The sequence below is a fragment of the Aptenodytes patagonicus genome, chromosome Z (assembly GCF_965638725.1).
Source record: "Aptenodytes patagonicus chromosome Z, bAptPat1.pri.cur, whole genome shotgun sequence".
NCBI classification, from domain to species: Eukaryota; Metazoa; Chordata; class Aves; order Sphenisciformes; family Spheniscidae; genus Aptenodytes; species Aptenodytes patagonicus.
The window spans coordinates 44675184-44696590 of record NC_134982.1 but is presented as its reverse complement, the minus strand read 5'-3'; the positions used below and the strand labels follow the sequence as shown (position 1 = coordinate 44696590).

The 21407-nt window shown below is 44.8% G+C and overlaps 1 protein-coding gene across 4 annotated transcripts in view; it reads left to right on the top strand.

Moving 5' to 3' along the window:
• The first annotated feature begins 9394 nt into the window (after nucleotides 1–9394).
• The window catches only part of LOC143173118 (transducin-like enhancer protein 1), an 80752-nt gene continuing 68739 nt past the window's right edge, over nucleotides 9395–21407 (top strand). For all 4 annotated transcript variants that reach the window (XM_076363182.1, XM_076363181.1, XM_076363180.1 and 1 more), the window contains exons 1-4: nucleotides 9395–9696; nucleotides 10392–10492; nucleotides 12175–12238; nucleotides 12332–12376. In XM_076363182.1, the coding sequence (XP_076219297.1) occupies nucleotides 9673–9696; nucleotides 10392–10492; nucleotides 12175–12238; nucleotides 12332–12376 (234 nt within the window). In that variant the 5' untranslated portion in view covers nucleotides 9395–9672. The remainder of the gene's footprint in view (nucleotides 9697–10391; nucleotides 10493–12174; nucleotides 12239–12331; nucleotides 12377–21407) is intronic.

The window sequence follows — 21407 nt, the reverse complement described above, 5'->3', positions numbered from 1 at the left end:
GAAGGGGAGGGGAAAGGAAGGGAAGGGAAGGGAAGGGAAGGGAAGGGAAGGGAAGGGAAGGGAAGGGAAGGGAAGGGAAGGGAAGGGAAGGGAAGGGAAGGGAAGGGAAGGGAAGGGAAGGGAAGGGAAGGGAAGGGAAGGGAAGGGAAGGGAAGGGAAGGGAAGGGAAGGGAAGGGAAGGGAAGGGAAGGGAAGGGAAGGGAAGGGAAGGGAAGGAAAAAGAAAAGTATTGCCAGTATGTTATGACACAATATAATGTTTTCAGAAAAGGTGCCTGACTTCATAGGACTGCACTAATAATGGTCTACACAACTGCTGGCTTTCTCCAAATCCAGTTCTTGTTTTTCAATGACATCTCACTTGCAGATGTGAAGAGCAGTGGTAAAGTGCTCTTGTATTGAACCACCTTCAGAAGACTAATTATGTATCTCTTTCATTTAAATGAAAGACTGTAATTCAAAAGCAAAATACTGACACTTAACTGTTATCTGTCCATATGGGAAATACGAGAACATTTAATCCAATGTATAATATGCCAAATGGTGTATATACACATCTGTATGCCTTGTGATGCTTACTCCCTGCTTTTCACAGTTTGCATTGATGAGATTTGCAAACTATTTTTTTTCAAAATTAATGAACATATAATGATCCCACTATGTGATCCAGTCTGTTCCCAAAGTACAACCTACTGCCAGTTTTAAGGTAAAGACATTCTCCTGAGATACGCTCTGGGGTCATGTAACATGGAGATTTTCTCCTGTATGGATGCTACTTAACTCAGATAGCTGAGCACCTAAGTATGCATAAGCATATTAACAGACAGTAAAGCTACAGCAGAAAATGTGAGAGGCTGGATAGAAAATATCTTACTACCAACTGCTGAATTTATAATGGTAAATTATGGATGTGTGCATACTTTTCATCACTTTTGAGCTCAGGTGGATAGAGTTGGAAAATCATTCTTGTGCAAACCACCAAAAAAAAAAAAAAAGAAAAAAGAAAAAAAGCCCCATGCAACCACTCCCTCCTCACCCAAGCAACTTAGTGTACAATGTCCTATATACTGTACTCATTAGGCCTCTGTTTTCACAAAAAATGTCCTTTCAGTGGCTTTGGCTGCTCTCTCCTCAACAACCAGTATAAATCTTAACTCTTCATCATGCTTTCTATCTGCTAAATGTTCAGATATTTGGATTACTGGTGCAAGGTTACTCTACTGTCTGTGTAATCGTATCATGTGGTTTTCTGCGGTAGAAGGTTTATTGGTATTTTAGAGGCAGTAATACGTAAGTGGAATTGCACGGGGTGGATCTGTTTTTCCTCTTCTTTATACCAATTTTATACCGGGTGATGCCACTGACTACAAGCATACCAGCGTATCAGAAAAGATCAACAGTTGCAAGACATGTCTTTTTGATGGGATGCTTCATTTGAGCATTCTCTTGAGGGCTGAGTAGATCATCCATATTAGTGATAGTTCTACGTGTATGTCAAACTATGGAGCTTACGATTTCTTATTTTGGAGGATGGATATGCTCTACTAATAATCACAGTTGTCATTACATATTAACCCTTCAGGATATAAACTGAGACACCTGTATTGAAAGTAGTGGAAGGGCAGTAAGTTCAGAGTGAGAAGAAAAAGAGAGAAGTGGACAGTGCTGGATGACTGAGACATTTAATTACTTTCTTTTTATACTGTGAGCAACTGTAACTGTTTACAATCTTGCCTGAAGTTCAATGGTGTTTTTCTAAGGAAACTTCCACATTTGTTAAGAATTGCACCACGTTGGTACTGAAATGTTCCCTCCCCATATAATTCCTTTCCCTCTCCCCAGTTCTCCTCTCCATCACTACACCTGTCCAGCAACTTCTTTCTCATAGTCTCTCCACTTCCCACTGGATCCTAAAAGACATATTGGTAAATCCATTCCCTCAAGAATATGGGAGCCCAGAGCTTTTATAGCATGGGGAAAGTTGGAAACAGACCTGGTGCCTCTGTGCCACCAGTGCAGGAAAAGCATTTCCGCAGATGTTGCAGCCGCAGCATGCCAGCACATTACAGCATCCGCTTTATGAAGAGACAGCAGGACAGCACAATCTGCTCTCAGCTAGACTGCACCAGACTGAAATCTGAGGTCTGAGTAGAAGGTTGGTATGAGAGCAGCTCATATGCGGTTTATAACCTCAGTGTAGGCAAGAACTCAAATTCTGAAGAATTGAGAGGCAGAAGTGTTAGAGAAACATCTGCCAAGCTCCAGACAACTTCCAGTTGAACCTAATTCCTATTGGCTGACAGAGTCGTGATTTTGCACACAATATTTCTGTGTCACATCTGTACTTAAAAGATTCTTCAAGGCTGTTGCTTTCATACACAGAGAACAGATATTAGAGTAAAGGACAGGGCTTCATGTACCTTTGCAGCAGCAAGGAGTTGTTGCTCCTAACCCTGAAATGCCAGTGCACTTGGAGCCATCTCTCCCTCTCAGATAATCTCTTTCTTTCTAAGATGAAACTTCCTTCACTCATTTCAACAAATGTTGCGGAAGAAACATTTCCACAAGACCATTTATCTCAATGCTATTTCCCCTGTGGTTTTAAGTCTAAGGGTCTTTGGTGATCTGTAGACTCTTTCTAGGATGTTACTAACAGCTTAGAAAAAAAATTTAAAAAGATTCTACTATTCGTGTCAAAAGACAGTATTTTGCAAGTCAAGGAAAAATAGTGTACCACGACTAATCCACTGAAGTGAAATGGTTAACTGTACTTCTGTGACACCCTTCCCTTTTAGGTAACTCCCACAAAAGGGGATAAAACCCAGTCTTCTACACTTGCGTAGCCTCATTGGTAAAAAAACATGTGTTTTGCATATGCATGTCACACACAGCCTTGCATTCGGTATGCGTGGCCCTGATCTGGTGAAGTCTGACACAGAGATACCCTTTTTCATGCAAGTCTTGTCATTGACTTCAAAGGGACTATTTCCAGGAGTAAACTTAGTCATGTGTGCGAAGACAGCATCAGGGAGCTGGTATGAGCATGTGTCCCCATTTACTGTACAAAATAGACACACATTGCTCCTTTTGCTGTCATCTCCTGTGGTGGAGACCTCATTCTGCAACAGACCGAAGTGTGGTATACTGGCAGGTGGTCTTTATTACAAAGGTCATTGACATTGCCAAGCATCTTTTGAAAGGTGACATTGCACCTAGAAGGTTATCAGGCCAGAGCCATGAAGTCTACAACAATTTCTCTGACAATATTGTAAACAGGTAATATCTCTGACCCCTTTTTAGACTTAACAAAACACAGGAGATTAAAGTTCTTCTGCACCTCTTTCACCCCTCCATCATCCATGTATACACTTTCCCTAAGCTTTGTCTTGAAGTACCCTGCAGAAGTAGTGAAGTTGTGAAAGAGCTACTTTAATTGTAAGTACCACAGTAATGAATTCAAGTACACTCATTTATCATAAAGGGCTTCCCCATCTGTCTCTAAAGTATGCTCAAAAATGCTGTGTATTTGATAACATGAAGGTTGAGAATTTAACACATTTTAGTTTTAAACACTCTGTTTTGGTTAGCTTTTTGTAAGATTGTACAACTGCATTTTGACTGAAAGAGAAGATTGGGGGTAGGGGGTGTGGGGGGTGTGCGCGCGCTTACGTGTGTGTGGTCTCTTCCTAATTTATTTGCACTTCAACCCATTGGGATCAAGCTGCAATCCCTGTAGGCAAAAGAAGATTAGGGAAAGCGACTGACTGTTTTTTCCCAGACACAGAAGGGAAAGCGACTTCTCAAGTACCGCAAGTTTTTCTGGCCACTGTACAAATTGTTCCTGAGTATGGAGAGTTTCCAAAAGACCTAATTAGCAACTCGCTGCAAACATTTCTTTGCATTAGCTAATGATCCGGCTACACTTGTAAGCAAACAGTACCAACATATCTAATCAATGCAGAAAAACCAACAGAATGCCTATTAAACATCTGGATGTAATTTTCTAGTTAGACTTAGAACAAAACGAAAACATATGCAGGTTTCTTTGATCTATGCCTCAACAAAGAAATTGTCGATAAAAAAACACACTGGCCAGTCAATGTGTCATTTTCATAAAGCCTGGTCATTTCTCTTCAAATGTTCCCAGTTTAATTTTGTTGGTTTCCTGCAATCTCTAATTTTACCATATTGTGTGAAACCACAAGGGATTCTTTGGATCTGATTTTATTTGAGGTTTTACTGCTGCATGATCTGCTACTGACTTTTTTTTTTTATTTCAACTCGGGGAATTTTTAAGGGTGAAAGAATGGGGGAAGGGAACATAGACATGATGGTAAAATGACCTAGTGCAACTTTTTGAACATTCTTGCCTACAAGGAAAGCTACTAATTAAAAAGAAATCAAATTACAAAGAGAGTATGCAATGGCTATTAGCCAAAAGTTAGCGAATAATTAGAAATGTAATTGCTTTACCCTGCTCACATAATTTGCACTTCATAAATAAATATTTTAAAAGTGATATTGTTTTGCATGCCCTCATAATAATTATTATTCTTGCAGCTCTAGTCACTTGCATATAGTAGTCACTACTATACCACATGCACTGTATGTCTCAGATACTATTTATTTCTCTATTCCACCTGTGCCGTCCTGCCATCAAAAAAAATAGAACCACCCCCTCCTCCCATGCACATATACATAATTTTTAAATGTACTCTGTTTCTCTTTCAATTGAAAATCCAATGATCTCTCAATCTAAAACTTTGAAAGCATAAAATCTATTGAATTCTGTAATTGCTTCCTCCACTGATTTGCTCTCACCACATAGGTAGTAGAACAGTGGGATAAATCACAAATTTGCTAAATTGTTTCCCGCCCACCTGCAGCAAACTCCTAGTGATTAACATCAACATTTTTAGATGTGCCAGTTTGTGGGAAGTTAAAAAATACTGTTTGTAAATAGTACTGTTAACAGTAAAGGAAAAAAATATAAATAGTATGGTAAACAGAACATCATATAATACGTCATTTCTCTAAAGAACAGATGCTACATCTAAACCCCTTTCAGTATGTTCAAACTACATTTTGGACCCAGTACTGCTTTTTTCAACTCAAAGCTCCAACTGCTTCCAGCGTGAGTTTTTAGTACATAGTCAATGCAGGATTAGACCCTCTGCTATACAAGGTAGGAACACTATATTAAAATCTTTACAGTGGAAAACAATTGATTTCAAACGACAGAGTCGAATGGATGATTAAACAGAATGGTTTGGGGGGGGGTTAATACTGAAGGCAATCTTTTTATTGTATTTTTAAAACACGAGACAAAGGTTTAAACACAATTATGTTAATCCAGTTTGAGAATTGTGTAGAGTATGTACAGTATTGTGGCATAACAATCTGGTATACAATACTACCTTGAGTTGAATACAGCTCTTTCCAACATGCTTAGCCATATTTTGGCCTGTCTTTCAGTGGTATAAATAGTGAGTACAGCCATGGGATGAGGATGTTCACTTTTCTGGGATTAATCCAGATTTATACCCATTCAACAAAAAGGAAATTTTTATGCTCTAATCAGCCAATGATGATGCCTTATAAATTAGTTAAGTATCAGATCATGTTGCTTATTGTTCATACTATGTAATGTCAGTGACTCTCGTTTGGAAAAAAAAAATCATCACATTTGATTCGACTACTGCTTTTACAGCTCTTCTATCTTGATTATAAAGGAGAAGATTCAAAATGCCCTTAAGTGTCTGATTCCAGAATCTAAGTAGGTTAAAAGCACTTGTTAAAAAAATCAGGAAAATAGAGCTTTTCTCTTTCTGTTAAAACACGCCTTGGACATTTTAATGATGACAAATAAAGGTTACAAGACATTTCAACTTTCATGTAGGCAAGCAATTAAAAAAAAGCGCTTTTGTTTATGTTCCAAAACATAGTGTTGTTTTAATGTCATATCTGTTAATATCTCATTAACAACTTGTGCCAGCAGGTTAAGCAAAGTACAAGCAAAGTTAGGTAAGTGTTATGTTATTACAGACTCCATAGCTACTAGGTACACACACAAAGTCTATAATAATAGCTTGCATTTTTATGGCATCTTTCATCTGAAGATCTAAGTACTTTATAAGCATTAATTAATTAAGCTTTCTAATGCCACGAACAGAGCAGTGAGTTGGCTTGTCCAAGACTACAGGGGAAGAGCTGGGAACAGAATGCAGGATTTTTAGCTTTACTTATGCACGCGGAACACCAGACAAGTTTACATTCCCATCCTGGGAACCACAATCTATCAAAGGTCACTATCAAGGGTATTTTGCCTCATGTCTTAAAAAATATCAAAAGTCCTCACATTTACGTATGTATTCACAAAGACGTATGCACATATATATTATATATATAAATATGAACACACACACATACATATGTATAGGTACATACATATGTATAGGTACAGACACCTGTAGGTAGAGAGACTATTACATGTACACATATACACACACACAGACACACGCACAGAGACACACATGCATCTGTTTTCAGTGTCAAAACTCCGCAGTCCCGGAATGAAGTCCAAACTTCACTGCAGAAGGCTGAGGGAGTTTAATTTTCTTTTCCTTTGGGCGTTTCTACGTAAGACTGGGAATAATGTAGTATGGAAATTCGCACTCTGACTGAGTAAAGCTGTATCTTGATATTGCAACACATCAAATTTCGTATCAAATTTTAAACACAGACTGCTCTTTCTTTAGGATACAAGATGAAGCGTAATACAATCCTAAATAAGTCTATCTAGTAAACATTAATGGGGAATTGTAAGAAAATGCAAATTATAAAATCACCCTTACTGTGTTTAAATGATGCAATATACAACATTTTAAGGCCTCTTTTCAGGTAGTATGCAGGTATACTAACAGCATAAATGTCTTAAGGCGTTGTTTTAAGTCTGAAGGTACCAGCGTTTCACACTTCATCGTGTAATTCTGCTGTGAATAGGGTGGTTGTTAATAGAGAGTATGTTTTGAAGTTTACTTCCCACTGCAAGACGTGTCACCATTTGTCATCTCAGCAGTCACACACACAGAGTGCGGAATTTGTTTGACCCTCATCTACCTCAAGTGGGCCTATAAACCATTTACAACAGCAAAGTTCTCGACAGCTTTCCTTCAGCAGACCCCTCTGACAAAAAAGCCCATTTTCCCCAGAGGACAACTTCCGCCCGATCAGGGGGTGAGGGTCACTCTGACCAACACTTCAGCCGCTGTACTGGAGTGACGCAAACCGGCGTGAGGTTTCACCCTCCTCCACGGTGTTTTCTGCACAGCCGGGAGCGTTGTCAGCAGGCGCCACAGCGCGCGCCGGTATGGCCGCACCAGTGAGACGGGGAAAGGTGCCCTATCCGCCTCCCGATCCTCGGGACGGGGCAGCTTCGCCCCTTCCCCGAGCGCCCTGGGCCCGGTCCCCCGTGGGCGCTGGCCTGGGTGCGGGGCCGGCTCCTTCACGCGGCGGCAGCCGCGGCCGGGTCGCGCACCCCTGTAGTTAATCGCAAGAGATGGCGGACGCCGACCTGCGCCCTGCGAATACCCCTCAGCGTACGCACGCCGGGCGCACAGAAGCTCCCCCGCGGGCGGGCGGGCGGGCGAGCCGCCCCTCCCCACGGAGCGCCTTCGGAAAGAGACCTCTTCGCGGGCCGAAGGCGCAGAGCCGGGCCGGGCCGGGCCGCTCCGCACCGCCGGCGCCGCACGGCGCGGCCCGGTCTGCGGCGAGTTCTAACAACACGCCCCGCGTCAGCAGCCGCGATAAGGGCGAAGGGCAGAAAGCACGGCCCGCCGGGGGGAAGCGGCGTGGGCCGCGGGGCCGCCTCGCCCCGCCCCGCCGCGGAGCCGCCGGCCCGGGCGGCGGGCACGCGCAGGCGCCGCGCGCACGGCTCGCCGGCAACCCCGCCGCCCCGCCCCGCCCCGCCCCTCCACGCCCACCCGCCCGCGAGCCCCACGTTACTTTGATTGACAGCCCAGCCTCTCCACTCTTCTTCCCGCCGACCTTCCCCTCCTCCCCGCGGCCCGGCGCGCTCCGCGCCCTCCTATTGGCCAGCTCGGAGCGCCCCTGCCGCTCCGCCAGAAACGGTTCCCAGCGAAAGGCTGAGAGGCGGCGGGACCCGGGCTCTCGCCATTGGTCCGCGGGGCCGGGGCGCATCACGGCCCCACGTTGGTGCCGGGGACGGCGATTGGGCGGCGGCGGCGGCGGCCCCCTCCCCCTCCCCCCCCGCGCGGCGGCGTGGGCGGGGCCGGGCGGCTGGTTAGCTGGCGGAGTGTGAAACCGCGTGTTAATGTAAGCGGTGCGGGCGAGCACGGCGCGTCCCGCTCGGCCACGGCCGCGCACCCGTCCCGCCGAGCGCCTCCCGCGGGGCCGCCCGAGCTTCCCCTTTCCCTCGGCCGGCGCGGAGGGGAGGGGGGAAGGAGGCCGGTGGCGTTTCCGGCCGCTCGGGTCCGGATTTGTCAGCCGGGGCGAACTTTATCCCGGGTCGGCGAGGAGCGGTGGGGCAGCGCGGAGGAGGGGGAGGATGAGGATGCTGCTGCTGCTGATGCCGCCGCGATGTACCGCGCTCGGGCGGCTCTGGTGAGACGCGCAGCTCCCCGATGCGCGCCCGCCCGGAGGAGGCTGCAGCGGCGCCGTTGCACGAAGGAGCTTCCCGTCTGATTTAGCCCCGATACGGACGCTTTTACTTATTTATTTTTTTCCTTTTTCTCTCCCCCCCTCCCCCCGCTCCCGACGGGGCGGGCGGTTTGGCCGGTCGGGCCAGCGGGCATTTTGAGGGGTTTTGTTTTTCTTTTGTCCTAGGGACCTCTCTGCAACTAACGGAAGAGTCTCTGCTGCGTGTGTGGTTCCCCCTCCTCTGCCCTCCTGCGTTTCGTGCATGTGCTACTGGAGCAGCTCCGATCGGGGCCGGCTGTGCAGAGCCCCCCCCCGCCCCCTTCCTCCTCCTCCTCCCGCCTTCCTCCCTCGTTCATCGCTCCGTGTCTTGCCGATGACCTGTCCCCTCCGCCGTCGCCCGGGAGCAGCGCGACCCTCCCTGGAGACTTTCTCTCGCCCCCCCGGCTTGCGACGGTCCCGCCGCTGACACCGCGTCCCGCTTCCTCCGGCTGGATTTTCCCCTCTTGGCAAGAGGCAGAAGTGGGGAGAGGAGTCGCCTCCGCCCGGGGTTTCCGGCCTTACAATTGCATCGGCAACTTGCGTGCCCGAGAGGGGGATTATTCACTCCCGCGGCGGAGAACGGCGGGGCGGCCGCGGACCCCCTCCCCGCCCCGTCGGGTCCCGTCCCATCCCGCCGCGCCCGGGCGCTGTGGGCGCCGCCCGCCGGCCGGAGCGCCGCCGAAGGAGCGCGGAGCGGCGGTGACCGTCCCGCGCGCGGCCCGTCCGCCTCCCCCGGGCACCCCCAGCCCTCCCCGGAACAACAGCAACAAAGGGCGCCGCGGCCGGAGGATGTCCCCGCGGCGGGGGCACTGAGCGGCGCCTCGCCCCGCTCGTGTCCGCGGCGGCCGAGGGAAGGCGGCCGGCCGGCGGGTGTCGCCGCTCCTGCCCCCTCGGCGCCCCGGGTGTGAAGCCGGGGCAGGGCGGGGGGCTCGCCGCGAAAACCGCGCTGCGAGGGAGCCCCGCCGCGGCCGGAGCCATGTTCCCCCAGAGCCGGCACCCCGTAAGTACGGCCCGGGCCGCCGCTCCGCGGGGGTGGGGGCGCGGGGCCGGCCGGGGAGCGGGGCGGGGGCTGGGCGGTCCGGGCGGCGCCCCGCTGCCGGCGCTGCCCCGCCGGGGCGCACCCCCGGCTCCCCCGCCCGGCTGAGGGGGGGCGGGCGCCCTCCCAAGTTTGTCCCCTCCTGGGAGGAGCGGCGCGTCCTGCGTGCCGGCGCGGCCGGGGACGGGACGCGCCCCCTCCCCTCCCCCGACCCCTTTTGTTTCGCGGGCAACTTACTTGCCTTGGCAATGACGGCGGGGGGTCGCCGCCGGGCCGGGCAGCGTCCCCCTCCCCGCCGAGCGCGGCGGCCAGGCCGGGGCCGGCCGTGCCCCCGCGGCGGGGGTCGGCGGGGAGGAGCCGGCACGCCCCGCTTTCGGGTAGACGGCGGCGGCAGGAGCGGGTGGGTCGGGGCCGGAGCGGCTCCCGGAGCGCGGTTAGCCTCGCCCCTCGCAGATGAGGGACGGGAAGGTGGGTAACAAGTGCGCAGCGCCCCTGGGGCGGGGCGGGCCGGGCCGGGCTCTCCCTCCTTGCCTCCCTCCCTGCTTCCCTCCATCCCTCCGGCCCGGCCGCGGCGGGCAGCGCCGCCCCCCCTTACCGCGGGGCGGCCGCGCTGTGTCTGAACGTGCCTCTCTCTCCCGTGCCGGCCGCCGCCGCGCCAGACCCCGCACCAGGCTGCGGGCCAGCCTTTCAAATTCACCATCCCGGAGTCGCTGGACCGCATCAAGGAGGAGTTCCAGTTCCTCCAGGCGCAGTACCACAGGTGAGCGCCGGCGGGCCGCCTCGGGGCCGGGGGTCGTTGCCCCGTCCCCGGCCGGGCGCGGGGGGGCTGCACTGAACGGCCGCGTCCAGGCGGTGGCGTGCGGCGTCGCGGCCGAGCCCCGCCGCGGGACCCGGCCTCCCCGGCACCGCCGGCCTTTGCCGGCCGGTTTGGTAAGGGGTGGCGCGGGGAGCCCCGGTCCCCAGCGGTGGCGGGGGGTGCCCGGAGGACGGGGCGCTCAGGAGGAGGCAACCCTGCCCTGCGCGGGTCCTCCTGCCGGTGTGCTGCCCGGGCGCCTGCGAAAGGGTGGTGAAGTCGAAGCTGGAGCGGTTCGACGCTTCTATGCATTTAAAAAAAATAACATTTGTTAGGGATCCTTACGTGGAGGACTTTTTAAGTATATCGAGAGAAGACCGGTGCTAATTCTGTGGCACAGCATGAAGGAGGCTAATTCTCATGTTTGCTCATTTGTGTGTGGTGTTAATGCAAAGATTAATAAAATGCCAATGTGCGGTGCTTGAAGAGCCAAGAAGGATTGTTAAAGCACGCAAGTACTGGAGTACTAACCTAAAGTTGACGTGAATCTACTGAAGCCGTGACATGCGTTTCTGATTGCTATGCTGTCCTTCAGACGTTCTTGTTGTGTTTGTGCTTGCTGCTGAGGTCCCCACAGAGATTTAGGGTATGGGTTCTTGCATACACAGGGCAATTGGTGTTAAGGGGCATTAATCGTCCTTAATTTTGTACTTAGGTGCACCTGCAAGATCTGGCTAGGAATAAAAGCTTTGCAGGTTTCCCAGTTAGAAATAGCTTGGTTTTGATTAGGCTTTCTCTTTCTTACCTATGATACTGTAGTCTTAGCCTTACCTAAAGTTGTTAACTTGTTTAAGCCATTTATTACTTTAGTAATTACTTTAGAAATGCAGTGTAAACTATAAACATTCAGTATTGCAGCTGTAAGTGAAAATTGCTGGCTTACACAGTGTTCCCTAGGATGCTTACTAGTGTCATACAAAAAAACCCCAAACAAACAAAAACCAAAACCAAAAAACCAACCCAGAAACAGTTTGCCAGAGAACAAAGGGAATGTTGAGGCATTTGCCCTCAGTAAAGTAGTCAGAATTATACTGTTGCTAGTGATGAGATATGCAAGTGCATCATTTATGAAAACAAAAATAAAAACAAACTTGCTAGTAAATGATAGTCAGTTACTGATTTTCAAGCTGTGGGCAAGATAACATTAGCTAGAGCGTACTTAAGGTTAAGAATTATAGACATACTCAAGTTGTAATTGTAAACGTGAGTGGTGGTGTTACTTGGCAGTAATTTACTAAATGTCCTATACAGAGAAAGACCTTTTACTACTGAGAAGTAGTAAACTGGAGAAATTCAGATCCTGTTATAGCTTGAAAGTTGTAGCGCTTCATAGCAGCTCTTTGTCAAAGCATGAAGATTGGATGTGCCTGGGTTCTGGAGACAGTTTGGGTCTCATACAGCACCCATGAAATACCTTTTAAATTTCTTGTTCAGTCTTTGTATTTAAAGTATGAGTTAAGTCTTTCTGTGTTTGCTTGTTAGTTTATGAGGTTTTTTTAATTAGCTGCTTCTGTCAAAATACAAATAAAGTGGGTAGATGTCAAAACGAATGACATAACAGTTACATTAAAGTGTGATCTATTTTGTAGCCTTAAATTGGAATGTGAGAAACTGGCAAGCGAAAAGACAGAAATGCAGAGGCACTATGTGATGGTAAGTGTATTTGTTTTTTCTTTATTTCAGTAACTATCTCCTAATACAATGTGAGCCAGCATAAGAAAATAATGTATGCTCCTTTATTTGCAGTATTATGAAATGTCGTATGGATTAAACATTGAAATGCACAAACAGGTAAGGCATTTTGTTTTCCAAACCACAAAATTTGCAGTCTGTCTAGTGCATTTAAATGTAGCTGTTCTGTTTATGTTCGGATGACTCTATCATGTGTCTGAATCAATAGGCTGATTTGTAGCCGTGAGTAGTAAACCTTTGCCTACCTGCTGTCAAATGAGGTATAGATTAGGTTGAGCAACAAGGCTTTCTTGGTATTGGTTCTGAAAGACATTGGCAAAAATAGGAAAGGTCTTGTGTCTGCGGTTTCAAAAATATAATTCAGTGCTTGACACGGGTTTTTTTTGGTGGTGGTAGAGCCTTTGATGTGTAGAACTGGTCTTATGCATGTGTAGCATATGTAGTGATAGTTGCTCAAATCCTTGCCATTTTAAGGTATGAAAAGATTAGTGACTTGGAAAGCTCTAGTTATGACTATGAGTTTGCAAGTTCCCATAAAATTCACACTTATGGCCACTATAATGGTGAATAAAAAGAGTATTGAACTGAAACAAGACACTAAGGACCTCATAAGAGAAGAAAAGCTAAATGATTGCTCAGCCCAGAGGACCCTCAATTGAGTAGTCATTGTCTGCCAAATAAAGCATTAATGGCAGGGTGTAAGTATTCTGTAGATATGCTGACATACACTTTTTCAAGATGCTGGTACAATAAGTCTTTCAGAAATCGATGGCCTCTTTAAAAAAATTATCATTAGATGAAGTTGCACAGTTGGACACATTTCAAAGTGCAACAATACAATTCTTTCGTGATGTGTATGTGCTATTTCATCTAAAACTCTTGTTTCATTAAATTAAAGAGCATGGCTGACCGGCTAGGGCACAGCGAAGAAATTGATTAGTTCAGGCTTCGGATCTTCAGTATATTCAAAGACTTTCATTAAGCAAGTGAATTGCAGAACTGAATTTTGCTTTTGTAACTCTGAACTCTTTGATTTTTTGTTTTGTTTTTCCCCTAAAAATATTATATTTGATAACGTGTTATTGTAATTCCATGATAACGTTCTGTCTGCAAAGCTGGGTAGGTATTCTCTTGGTTTTTAAAGGTACACTTGTTTGAATCCAAAATGCTGGTAAAAGAAGAAATATTATGACAACCTCATTTTTTTTTTAAGTAATGCACTGAATAGGTAGATGGAACAACTAGAGCAGTGTTTGACTTGGTTCTGTACTGTAGCTGCATTAGTCTTCTTGTGTCTTGTGTTTTAGAAGAATGTCAGTTTTTCTATGAGGTGACTTTTTTCCAGGCTTTGTGATTTGGACATTTCTTTCTTGGATTTTTTTTTTTCTTCTCCTAAACAACTTTTTGGCACACTGTAACCTGTGAGGAAGCCAACATCTGTATAGAAGCCTCATTTGGTGCAAAATGGATGTTGTTTTCAGACAATCTTTGAAGAGAATGTGTGACTTCAGTAAATGTACTAGGAATTAACTTTAGATAAAATCAATTAAGCCCACAAGATTAAAGAGTGTCAGAACTGAGGTTTCCGCTTTGACCTTAACATCTGTGTATTGCACGGGTTTAATGTTCTGTATGTATGGTAACCATAATTACATACTCAGTAGGCAGTGATACTTTGGAAGCTTTTAAGATTTATGACAGAGCATTATACCTATGTTGGTTCTAGCCGGGGAAAGTAGAGCACGCTTGCTCTGTGTATGCTGTTAAGAAAAGAATAAGCTTTTGAGGGCATAAATGCATTTCCCTGGATATGAGTCTCGGATACTATGCTTTTACATGTTAAGTAATTCTAATTTCCAATAAAAGTAGCACCTTCTTGTTAAAGGCTCTTGACTTAGATGCCTGCAGTGAGGATGCCAAGTGGTGTTTACAGTTCAGTATGTAGGTGGTCTTAGGTTTTTTGTTTCCTGTAATCTACCAATGACATTCTTCTGAATTTCCACCGCTAACGATAAGTTCTGAGGAGGCTTTTGGCAGATAGTAATCATAATTCTTATTAAAACTGGTGATGCCTAGCCCCAAGGGTGTAGCCAGGCTCAAATTGATGCTTTTTGCTGGCTGATCACCAGCATGGCCTAAGTGCTCATTATGTTGTAGAGAGGGCCTTTGGAGCTCTCATTACGTTTGACAGGAATTCTCTCTAGGGGGAAACTGGGCATTAGCTAGACTCCTGACAGGCTGAAATTATTCCTGCTTTATGGCTTATAACCAAATGCTAGCAAGGCATCATCAGGGGACACGAAAAATTGTCATTTCTGACAACATCTTTGTTACTGAAAAATGCAGTGATGGGGAAACTTTCCACTGAACAAGCTTTAATGTTTTAAGGCCTGCCTCCTATGTGGATGCTGCACTCACTCTGTGTGAAGCCCTTCAGACTGCTTGGGCTGCTGATTGAGAAACAAAAAATTACACTGCAGCAGTGTTTCTTTATGCAGTGTGGTGCATACATCACTGTTAAGGTAGAGTCACATTGATAAAATGAAGTAGTTGCAGTTTGCCTGCATGTGAAAGGGTTGCTTTCTTGTACTGATACAGTTGCATCTGCAGTTCCCTCTTCATTTGATTTGGTAATCTATTACAATTTGACTAAAACGAAGTTAGTCAGGATTTGAATGTTGCTATAAACAGACTTAATTGAGGTGAACTTTACATACACAAACAGCTGTACTGCAGAGCTTTCCACTTGAGTATGTTGCATTTGAGTCCAGAAATGCCCATGATAAGGCTTCCTTCACAACTTTATCTTTTAAGGCTTCCTTCACAACTTTAGCTTTGGCACTTTGCATTGTTTAATTGCATAACTGTGTGCTTAAATGCAGGTATTGCTGCTGCATTTCAACCTGCTGGCTGAACAGTGGTCAGGAAATAATCTTTTGGCATGTTTGTGGCTGGTTTGTGAGGGTTTTTTGGGGGCTTTTTTTGGCCTTGTTTCTGTGTGGGGTTTTATTTTTTAATTTTTTTTTTAGAATTTCAAAGGTTCATTCTTAAGAGGATGTTGTGTGTGGATTCTTATACTGTTTTCAGAGATAATTATTTTAAGGTGAATAGTTACTGTCTATGGTTTGCATACCTGAAACAGAAACAAGCACCTGACGATTCATTTAGGATAGATGCACTTGATTCAGATAGCGTTTTCATATGTGTCAAGAAGACAGAATGAATAAGGACGTTTTGTGTGGTCTTAAGTTCCTCTTCTGTGTTATACCGTCCAAGTCAGATTTTTCCCACTGTGACATCCGTGGCTGGCAAAGCAGATGCATCAACTGTTAGTGCCAAGATGCAGAGTTGGTTGGGTGTTAAAAATCACACTGTACTTAAAGGGTTGCTGCCCTCGGCTATTAGGGCAGCGCCTCTTTATTTTCAGCAGCTCTCTCTTGTCATCTTCTGTCATAAGTCAGAAGATAAGGCTTCCTGTGCGTTTAATGCCTAGATTGTTTAGGTGCAAGATTAGCTTTTGTTCAGTGGCAGGCAGCCAAAGAAAGACAAATTCATCACTGCTAAACCAACTGACAGACTATATAAACTACTACAGTTTGTGGGTTTCTGCTATCCCAATGGTGACGGCTAGGTTTCCCTCTCTTTGGGTGGGTTATTGTGATCTCTGTGACCTGCCTGGAGGCAGACCTGTCATTCAGTAGCTTGCCTCTTGTAGAAAAGTATACAAACTCCCAAACTGCATTATGTTAACCAATTGTACAAGAGTTAAATGTCTGTTTTAGCTTGGACTGTTTTGTGGAGTCATTTCTAATGCTCTACCGCAAAGGACAGAATCTGCTACTGATATCTCATTAGAACATCAGTCTTCAGGAGTGGGTTAAATAGAAGAGAATTAAGGAGCTTAGTTAGCTCTCTACAGTTCCTGAGTAGGATGGCTGTGCTGTTGAAAGGGATTTAAAGATAAATTAATTTTTTTCTTTTTTCCTACTTGCATTTTAATTATTGGAATGAAAAACTTCATGAATCCTTCAGGTTTTGGTGGTGTGCAGTGAGTGTTTCAAGAGCATTCTACAGTTGGCACTGCCACATAAGACATGCAAAACCTGTTTTTAGTTAAAAGAGAAAATGGTAAGTTTGATTGGGACATAATATTTTTCACTCAAAAAATTGTACTTATTCTAAAAATATTTGGTTTCTAAATGAGTACAGTTCTATCACCAGTGCAGCCACTTCAACCGCAACTAGAGTTGCCAGTTTGAACAGGGAGGAAAGACTAGAGTAATGACCTCAACCTTCTCAACTTTTGAACCACATTCAAGCTTGAGACCAGCATTATTGTTTAGGAGTTATCTGACAGATTCAGGGCACTGTGTGAAATACATCTCCATGCGGCTTTTAGATAACCATATTGTCAGATACCATCTATTGTGTCAACTTCACATACAACTTAACCAGAAAGTATGTCACAGTGTAAACACTGTACATGTGTTAAATACTGCCTGATCATCTCACATTGTAGACTTTGTCTACCAGGTTTAGGTTCCTCACAGAACGGTGGAGTGAGAGAGGAAATGCGTTCCTACCAGCTACGTTGTTAAGCTTCCCTTGCATTGCTGGAACTTAGGTTGCCAAATGTCAGTTGATGTACTTTATGGATTGGTTCAAGTGGACAAAAAGAAAGTCTTGGTATTTTGGGGGGCAGGGAGAAGAGTAAGAAGGAAGATGCTTCGTGAATGTGCAGTACCCCTTCTGTCACAACAGATTCCAGGAAAAAAGCTTAATGCTTTTCCTCCTTCTGCTAGTAGTTATATCAAATCAAACTCAGCATTTGAATTGCCTTTCCTCCCACCCTACTCCAGCACTTACGTGTTTTGTGGCAAAGCAGTAAAATTGCATTGTGCCTCCTGTGCAAAATGGAAGATAGGATCTTCTAGGTTTGATAGTAGGTCACCATTGTCATACAGTAAAAGCCTTTAAAAACAATTTTAGGTTAACTGGCACTTATCAGAAGACTGCACAGTACTGTTATTTTAAAAATTATAACAGCTTTGAGTAAAACTAATGAGGTTATCTTTCCACTTGAAGTAAGATTTGGGGATATCTAATGGCAATTATGTCAAACACTACTATTTTTGTCTTTTGCATCATACCTCTTAGCTGGACTTTGGATGTAGCTATTTGAACAATAGTAGTTGCTCACATAGTTCCTTTCAGAAAGGGGAAAACCAACAGCAGACAGGGAGAATTCCCGATTCTTCAGCATGTATTTGTCAAAACAGCTAGTTTAATGGATCAGTCCTTATGGTTACTCGTAAGCCATGGCTTTTAAAGTACTTGCAGGTTGGTCCCATGTTCAACCCGAACTTGCAACCTGTGCTTTTGCAAGTATCAAATTTCCATCTTAAGTATTTTGTGGAGGTAATCTTTTGTGACATCTCTGGGCAGCGCTCTTTGTGTTTGACCGACCCTCATTGTGAAGAATTTGTTCCTTCACTAACTGGGACTTTGCCTTTCTGTGCTTGTGACCATTGCCTGCCTTTTGCTCTTCTGCTGTGCACCTCTGAGAAGAGCCTGGCTTAGTCTTCTCCATAATCACCTCTTTGTCAGCAATCAGATCTCCTCTCCCATTAATCCTCCTCTTCTTGAAACTAACAAATCTAACTTCTTCCTGGTATGTTGTGTGATCCGATTCCCTGATCATCTTACTGGTGTCACTTAGTGCCTTGCTCCAGTTTGGCAACATCTTCCTTCCTGCCAAACAAGGGGAACAAAAAGGGGAACAATTTATTTTAATCAACCAGCTGGTTATAGTCATACTATTGCATCCTAGTATGAGGCGTAGCCTTCGTAAACACATGGGTGTGGGGCTGATGTGTATTCAACTTGTCCTCCAAGACACCCGTGCCCTCTTCTGCAAAACTGCTTTCTGGCTGTGCTGTTGTGGGGAGGAGGTTGTCCCAGGTGCAGGACAAAAACCAACCTTTGTTTGCTTTCAACCTGGTTTCCACTATCTTTATTTGATTGCCCCTAGTTCTCAGAATAGACAAGTGGTTGATGCCTAGCTGCTTTTTCAATGCAGTCAAAATTTTATATCTCTGCTGTAACCAATCTGTGTTGACTCTTTTTCAGGTTGGGCAGTCCCAGCCTGCACAGTTGTGTAGCTTGCTTTGATCATCTTCCTTGATTTTCCCTCAACCTTTTTCATTTTTAACTTAGCCTGTTGAAATGAGGGGACTAGAACTACTAATTTTTCTTTCTTTTTTTGTTTCTTTAATAAAGTTCCCAGTATCAGATTTCTCTTCTGACTGCCATGAAATGCTGAACTGCTGGAGTCACCTTTCACATTTGAGTTCTTGTCTCATGAATGATGATTGTAAGCTCAGGAACCATCACTTTACATTGAGGCTAGGGATGGCTACTCCCAGTGTGCATAAATTTTGTTTATATACAATGCTTTTCATTGCCCACTTAGACTTGTAAGGTCTCCTTGCAGTTCTTCAGCCATTGTTTTTACGTTGAATGAATTCTCTTATGGAGCAAGCTTTCTTGCTCACCACTTGCTGTCTTTTCCAGGCTGCACTGCTGAACATATTCATCAAACAGATTGCAGTTAAAGGCCCCTGTGAAACTCCACCAGTGACCTGTTTGTGGCATAGTGCTGGAGATAATGGAAGAGTAGATTAGAGCTTGCTGAAATTGAGCTTATTCTTAACTGAACTCTAGTTTAAATCTGAATAGGTTTAAAAATCAGTTATTTCCTGAGGTTGTCTCTTTTAAAAGAAGGCCTAGGGATGCACTTTTTTGGTACTTAAAAAAACAGCCTGCCCTGTTGCTGTGTCAAGATTCATATAAACAAATGGAAACAATGTTGAATTCTCTCACTTGGAACAATAATCACAGTATGCTTAAGTGAAATTGGAATAGAAATAGGTTTATAGCATTATTTCATAGAGCAGGAGTAGTATTTCAAGTTTGTAAGTGTTGAGGATTATTTTAGTTGTTAGCAAGCCTAGTTATAAAATATACTTTCTAGTATGGGGAAAGTGGTTCAGGAAATTAATCAGTTTGGTAGGTTTCACTGAACTTTTTATAATGATAATAGTATTCTGTGGCTAATGATAAATTGCACAGTGTTTAAGAAGACTCTAATATCTAATTGGGGATTGCCTGAATTATTTTCACCTTTCTTTATGTTATTCAGATGTGAACAAATTAGCACAGAAGATTAAATTACAAATTAAAGTTCTTTGAGGGGTGTTGGGTAAGCTTTTTGTGAGGGCTGCTTATCTGGAAATGTCTTGTACTTCTCAGGTGATCTGAAGAGCTAACTAGCCTTTTTGGCTATGTGATAACAAAACAGAAAACTGAGGTTAATTTGTGTTTTGGTGTAGGGTTGGGGGTTTTTTTTGTTTGTTTGTCCCCCTCCCCCAGCAGCATGGATGTTCTTTTTTTCTGTTCAGTCTTTTTTTATTCCTCTCGAAGCTTTTTGATGTTTGTGTAAACAGTTGGTCAAAGCAACTTACTTGTAAGGTGACCAGTCAGTGTATTGACAAGAACAGACACAATAGAAAACTGCATTAGGAGGCAGGCTGTTGGGATTTGCAGTAAATATATTACAGAACACAAGTGAATTGCCGATACTGCTTGTTTAGCAGTTTGCAAGGGCAATGGTAGTATGGATTTTTGAATTAGAAGGGAAGGACTGTTCTTTCTCTGTGCTGGAACATCTAGTTGATGGCTGAGGATAAAATTGATTTAGAGAACAAAATGCTGCCGCCTCTATTTGTGCCATTTTAAAGGCTTCTATGGATTAGCAAGCAAAAACAAAAAGATAGCTTTCAGTTTTGGAGGAGGGGAGCAAGAATGGGTATGCTTGTTCAGCTGCATCTTGATTAGGTATTAAGTCTATGAGGAAACCTGCTTTTGTTAGGTCAAGAAAAGGAAAGGACATCTGAAACTGGGTGGTTTTTATGATCTGTGGAAATCTGCCTATTTATGAAATTGTTTTGAAGTGTTCTAAAACCCCTGAATTGCTGTGGTCTCTGCTTTGTGGTATGATGAGCTCAATTTTTTTAAATGTAGAAGTCTGAATTAAATCCCGGGAGGGAGGGGAGGAAAACCCCACAGTTTCTTGGGAAAAATAACTAATAGATCATGCTTTTGCAGTGTTGCCACAACAGTTCCCATTTACAACAAAGTTTTTTGTTTTGTTTTTTTTTTTTAAAAAAAAAAACCCTGAAGCGTTTATCACTGTTCTTCATGTGTGAGTTTGGGTGTAAGGTCATTCTGAAGTTCTATTTTTGTAACTGGTTATAAGGCTTCCAGCCGTTACTTTGCAGACAGCTAGCTGTCTGTGGCCTCAAATGATGGACGTAAATTGCCAGTTAAGCAAACACAAAATCTTTAATTAACAAGACCTATGGGAAGCTCTTGGGTTGGTTGTTTAAACTGAAATATGAACTGTAGAATCACAGCACTAGAAAGCACCTAGTGCCTCCCTGTCCTAGCAGGATTGGCTATACCAGTGTCATTCCTGATAGAGTGCTTGTCATATCTGTTAGCAAAGACTTAACAGTAGTGGCGACTCACAAGCTCTCTAGGTAGCAGAGTGCTTTTATGTCCTTGCTGTTGAAGTGCTTCTTCAGTTACAACTTCAATCTTTTCTGTTGCAGCTTCAGCTCTTTACTATGCATTTTCTTCACTGTGGATAGGGAGAGCAGATCATTCTCCTGCCTTCCAGAACCATTTTGTATGCCTCTACAGTATAATGTTCATTCTCTGACTGTTGTTGCCCAGATGAAATCCAGTGCCCGAAATAAGTGCAGTACTCCAGGGGAGGAAATGCTGTGCTGAGTAGCATAGAAGGTTGACTTAGTGTATGGCTTACTATTGTGGCAGCCTTTTTTGCAACAGCACGCTATTGACTTATGTTCAACTTCTGATCTGCTGTGACCGAGAGATTCCTTCCTGGCCCATTATTTCCTTTTCCTTTATGTTCTTGTCTAGGCATGCTATGGTCCTTTATCCCTATTTATCCCTATCCTTCTTTTTCCTTTGTAGTGCATTTTTCCATTCACTGCAAAGTGAGTTCTGAAGCTATTCTCTGGCATATTCTGCCTTTCTCAGCTTG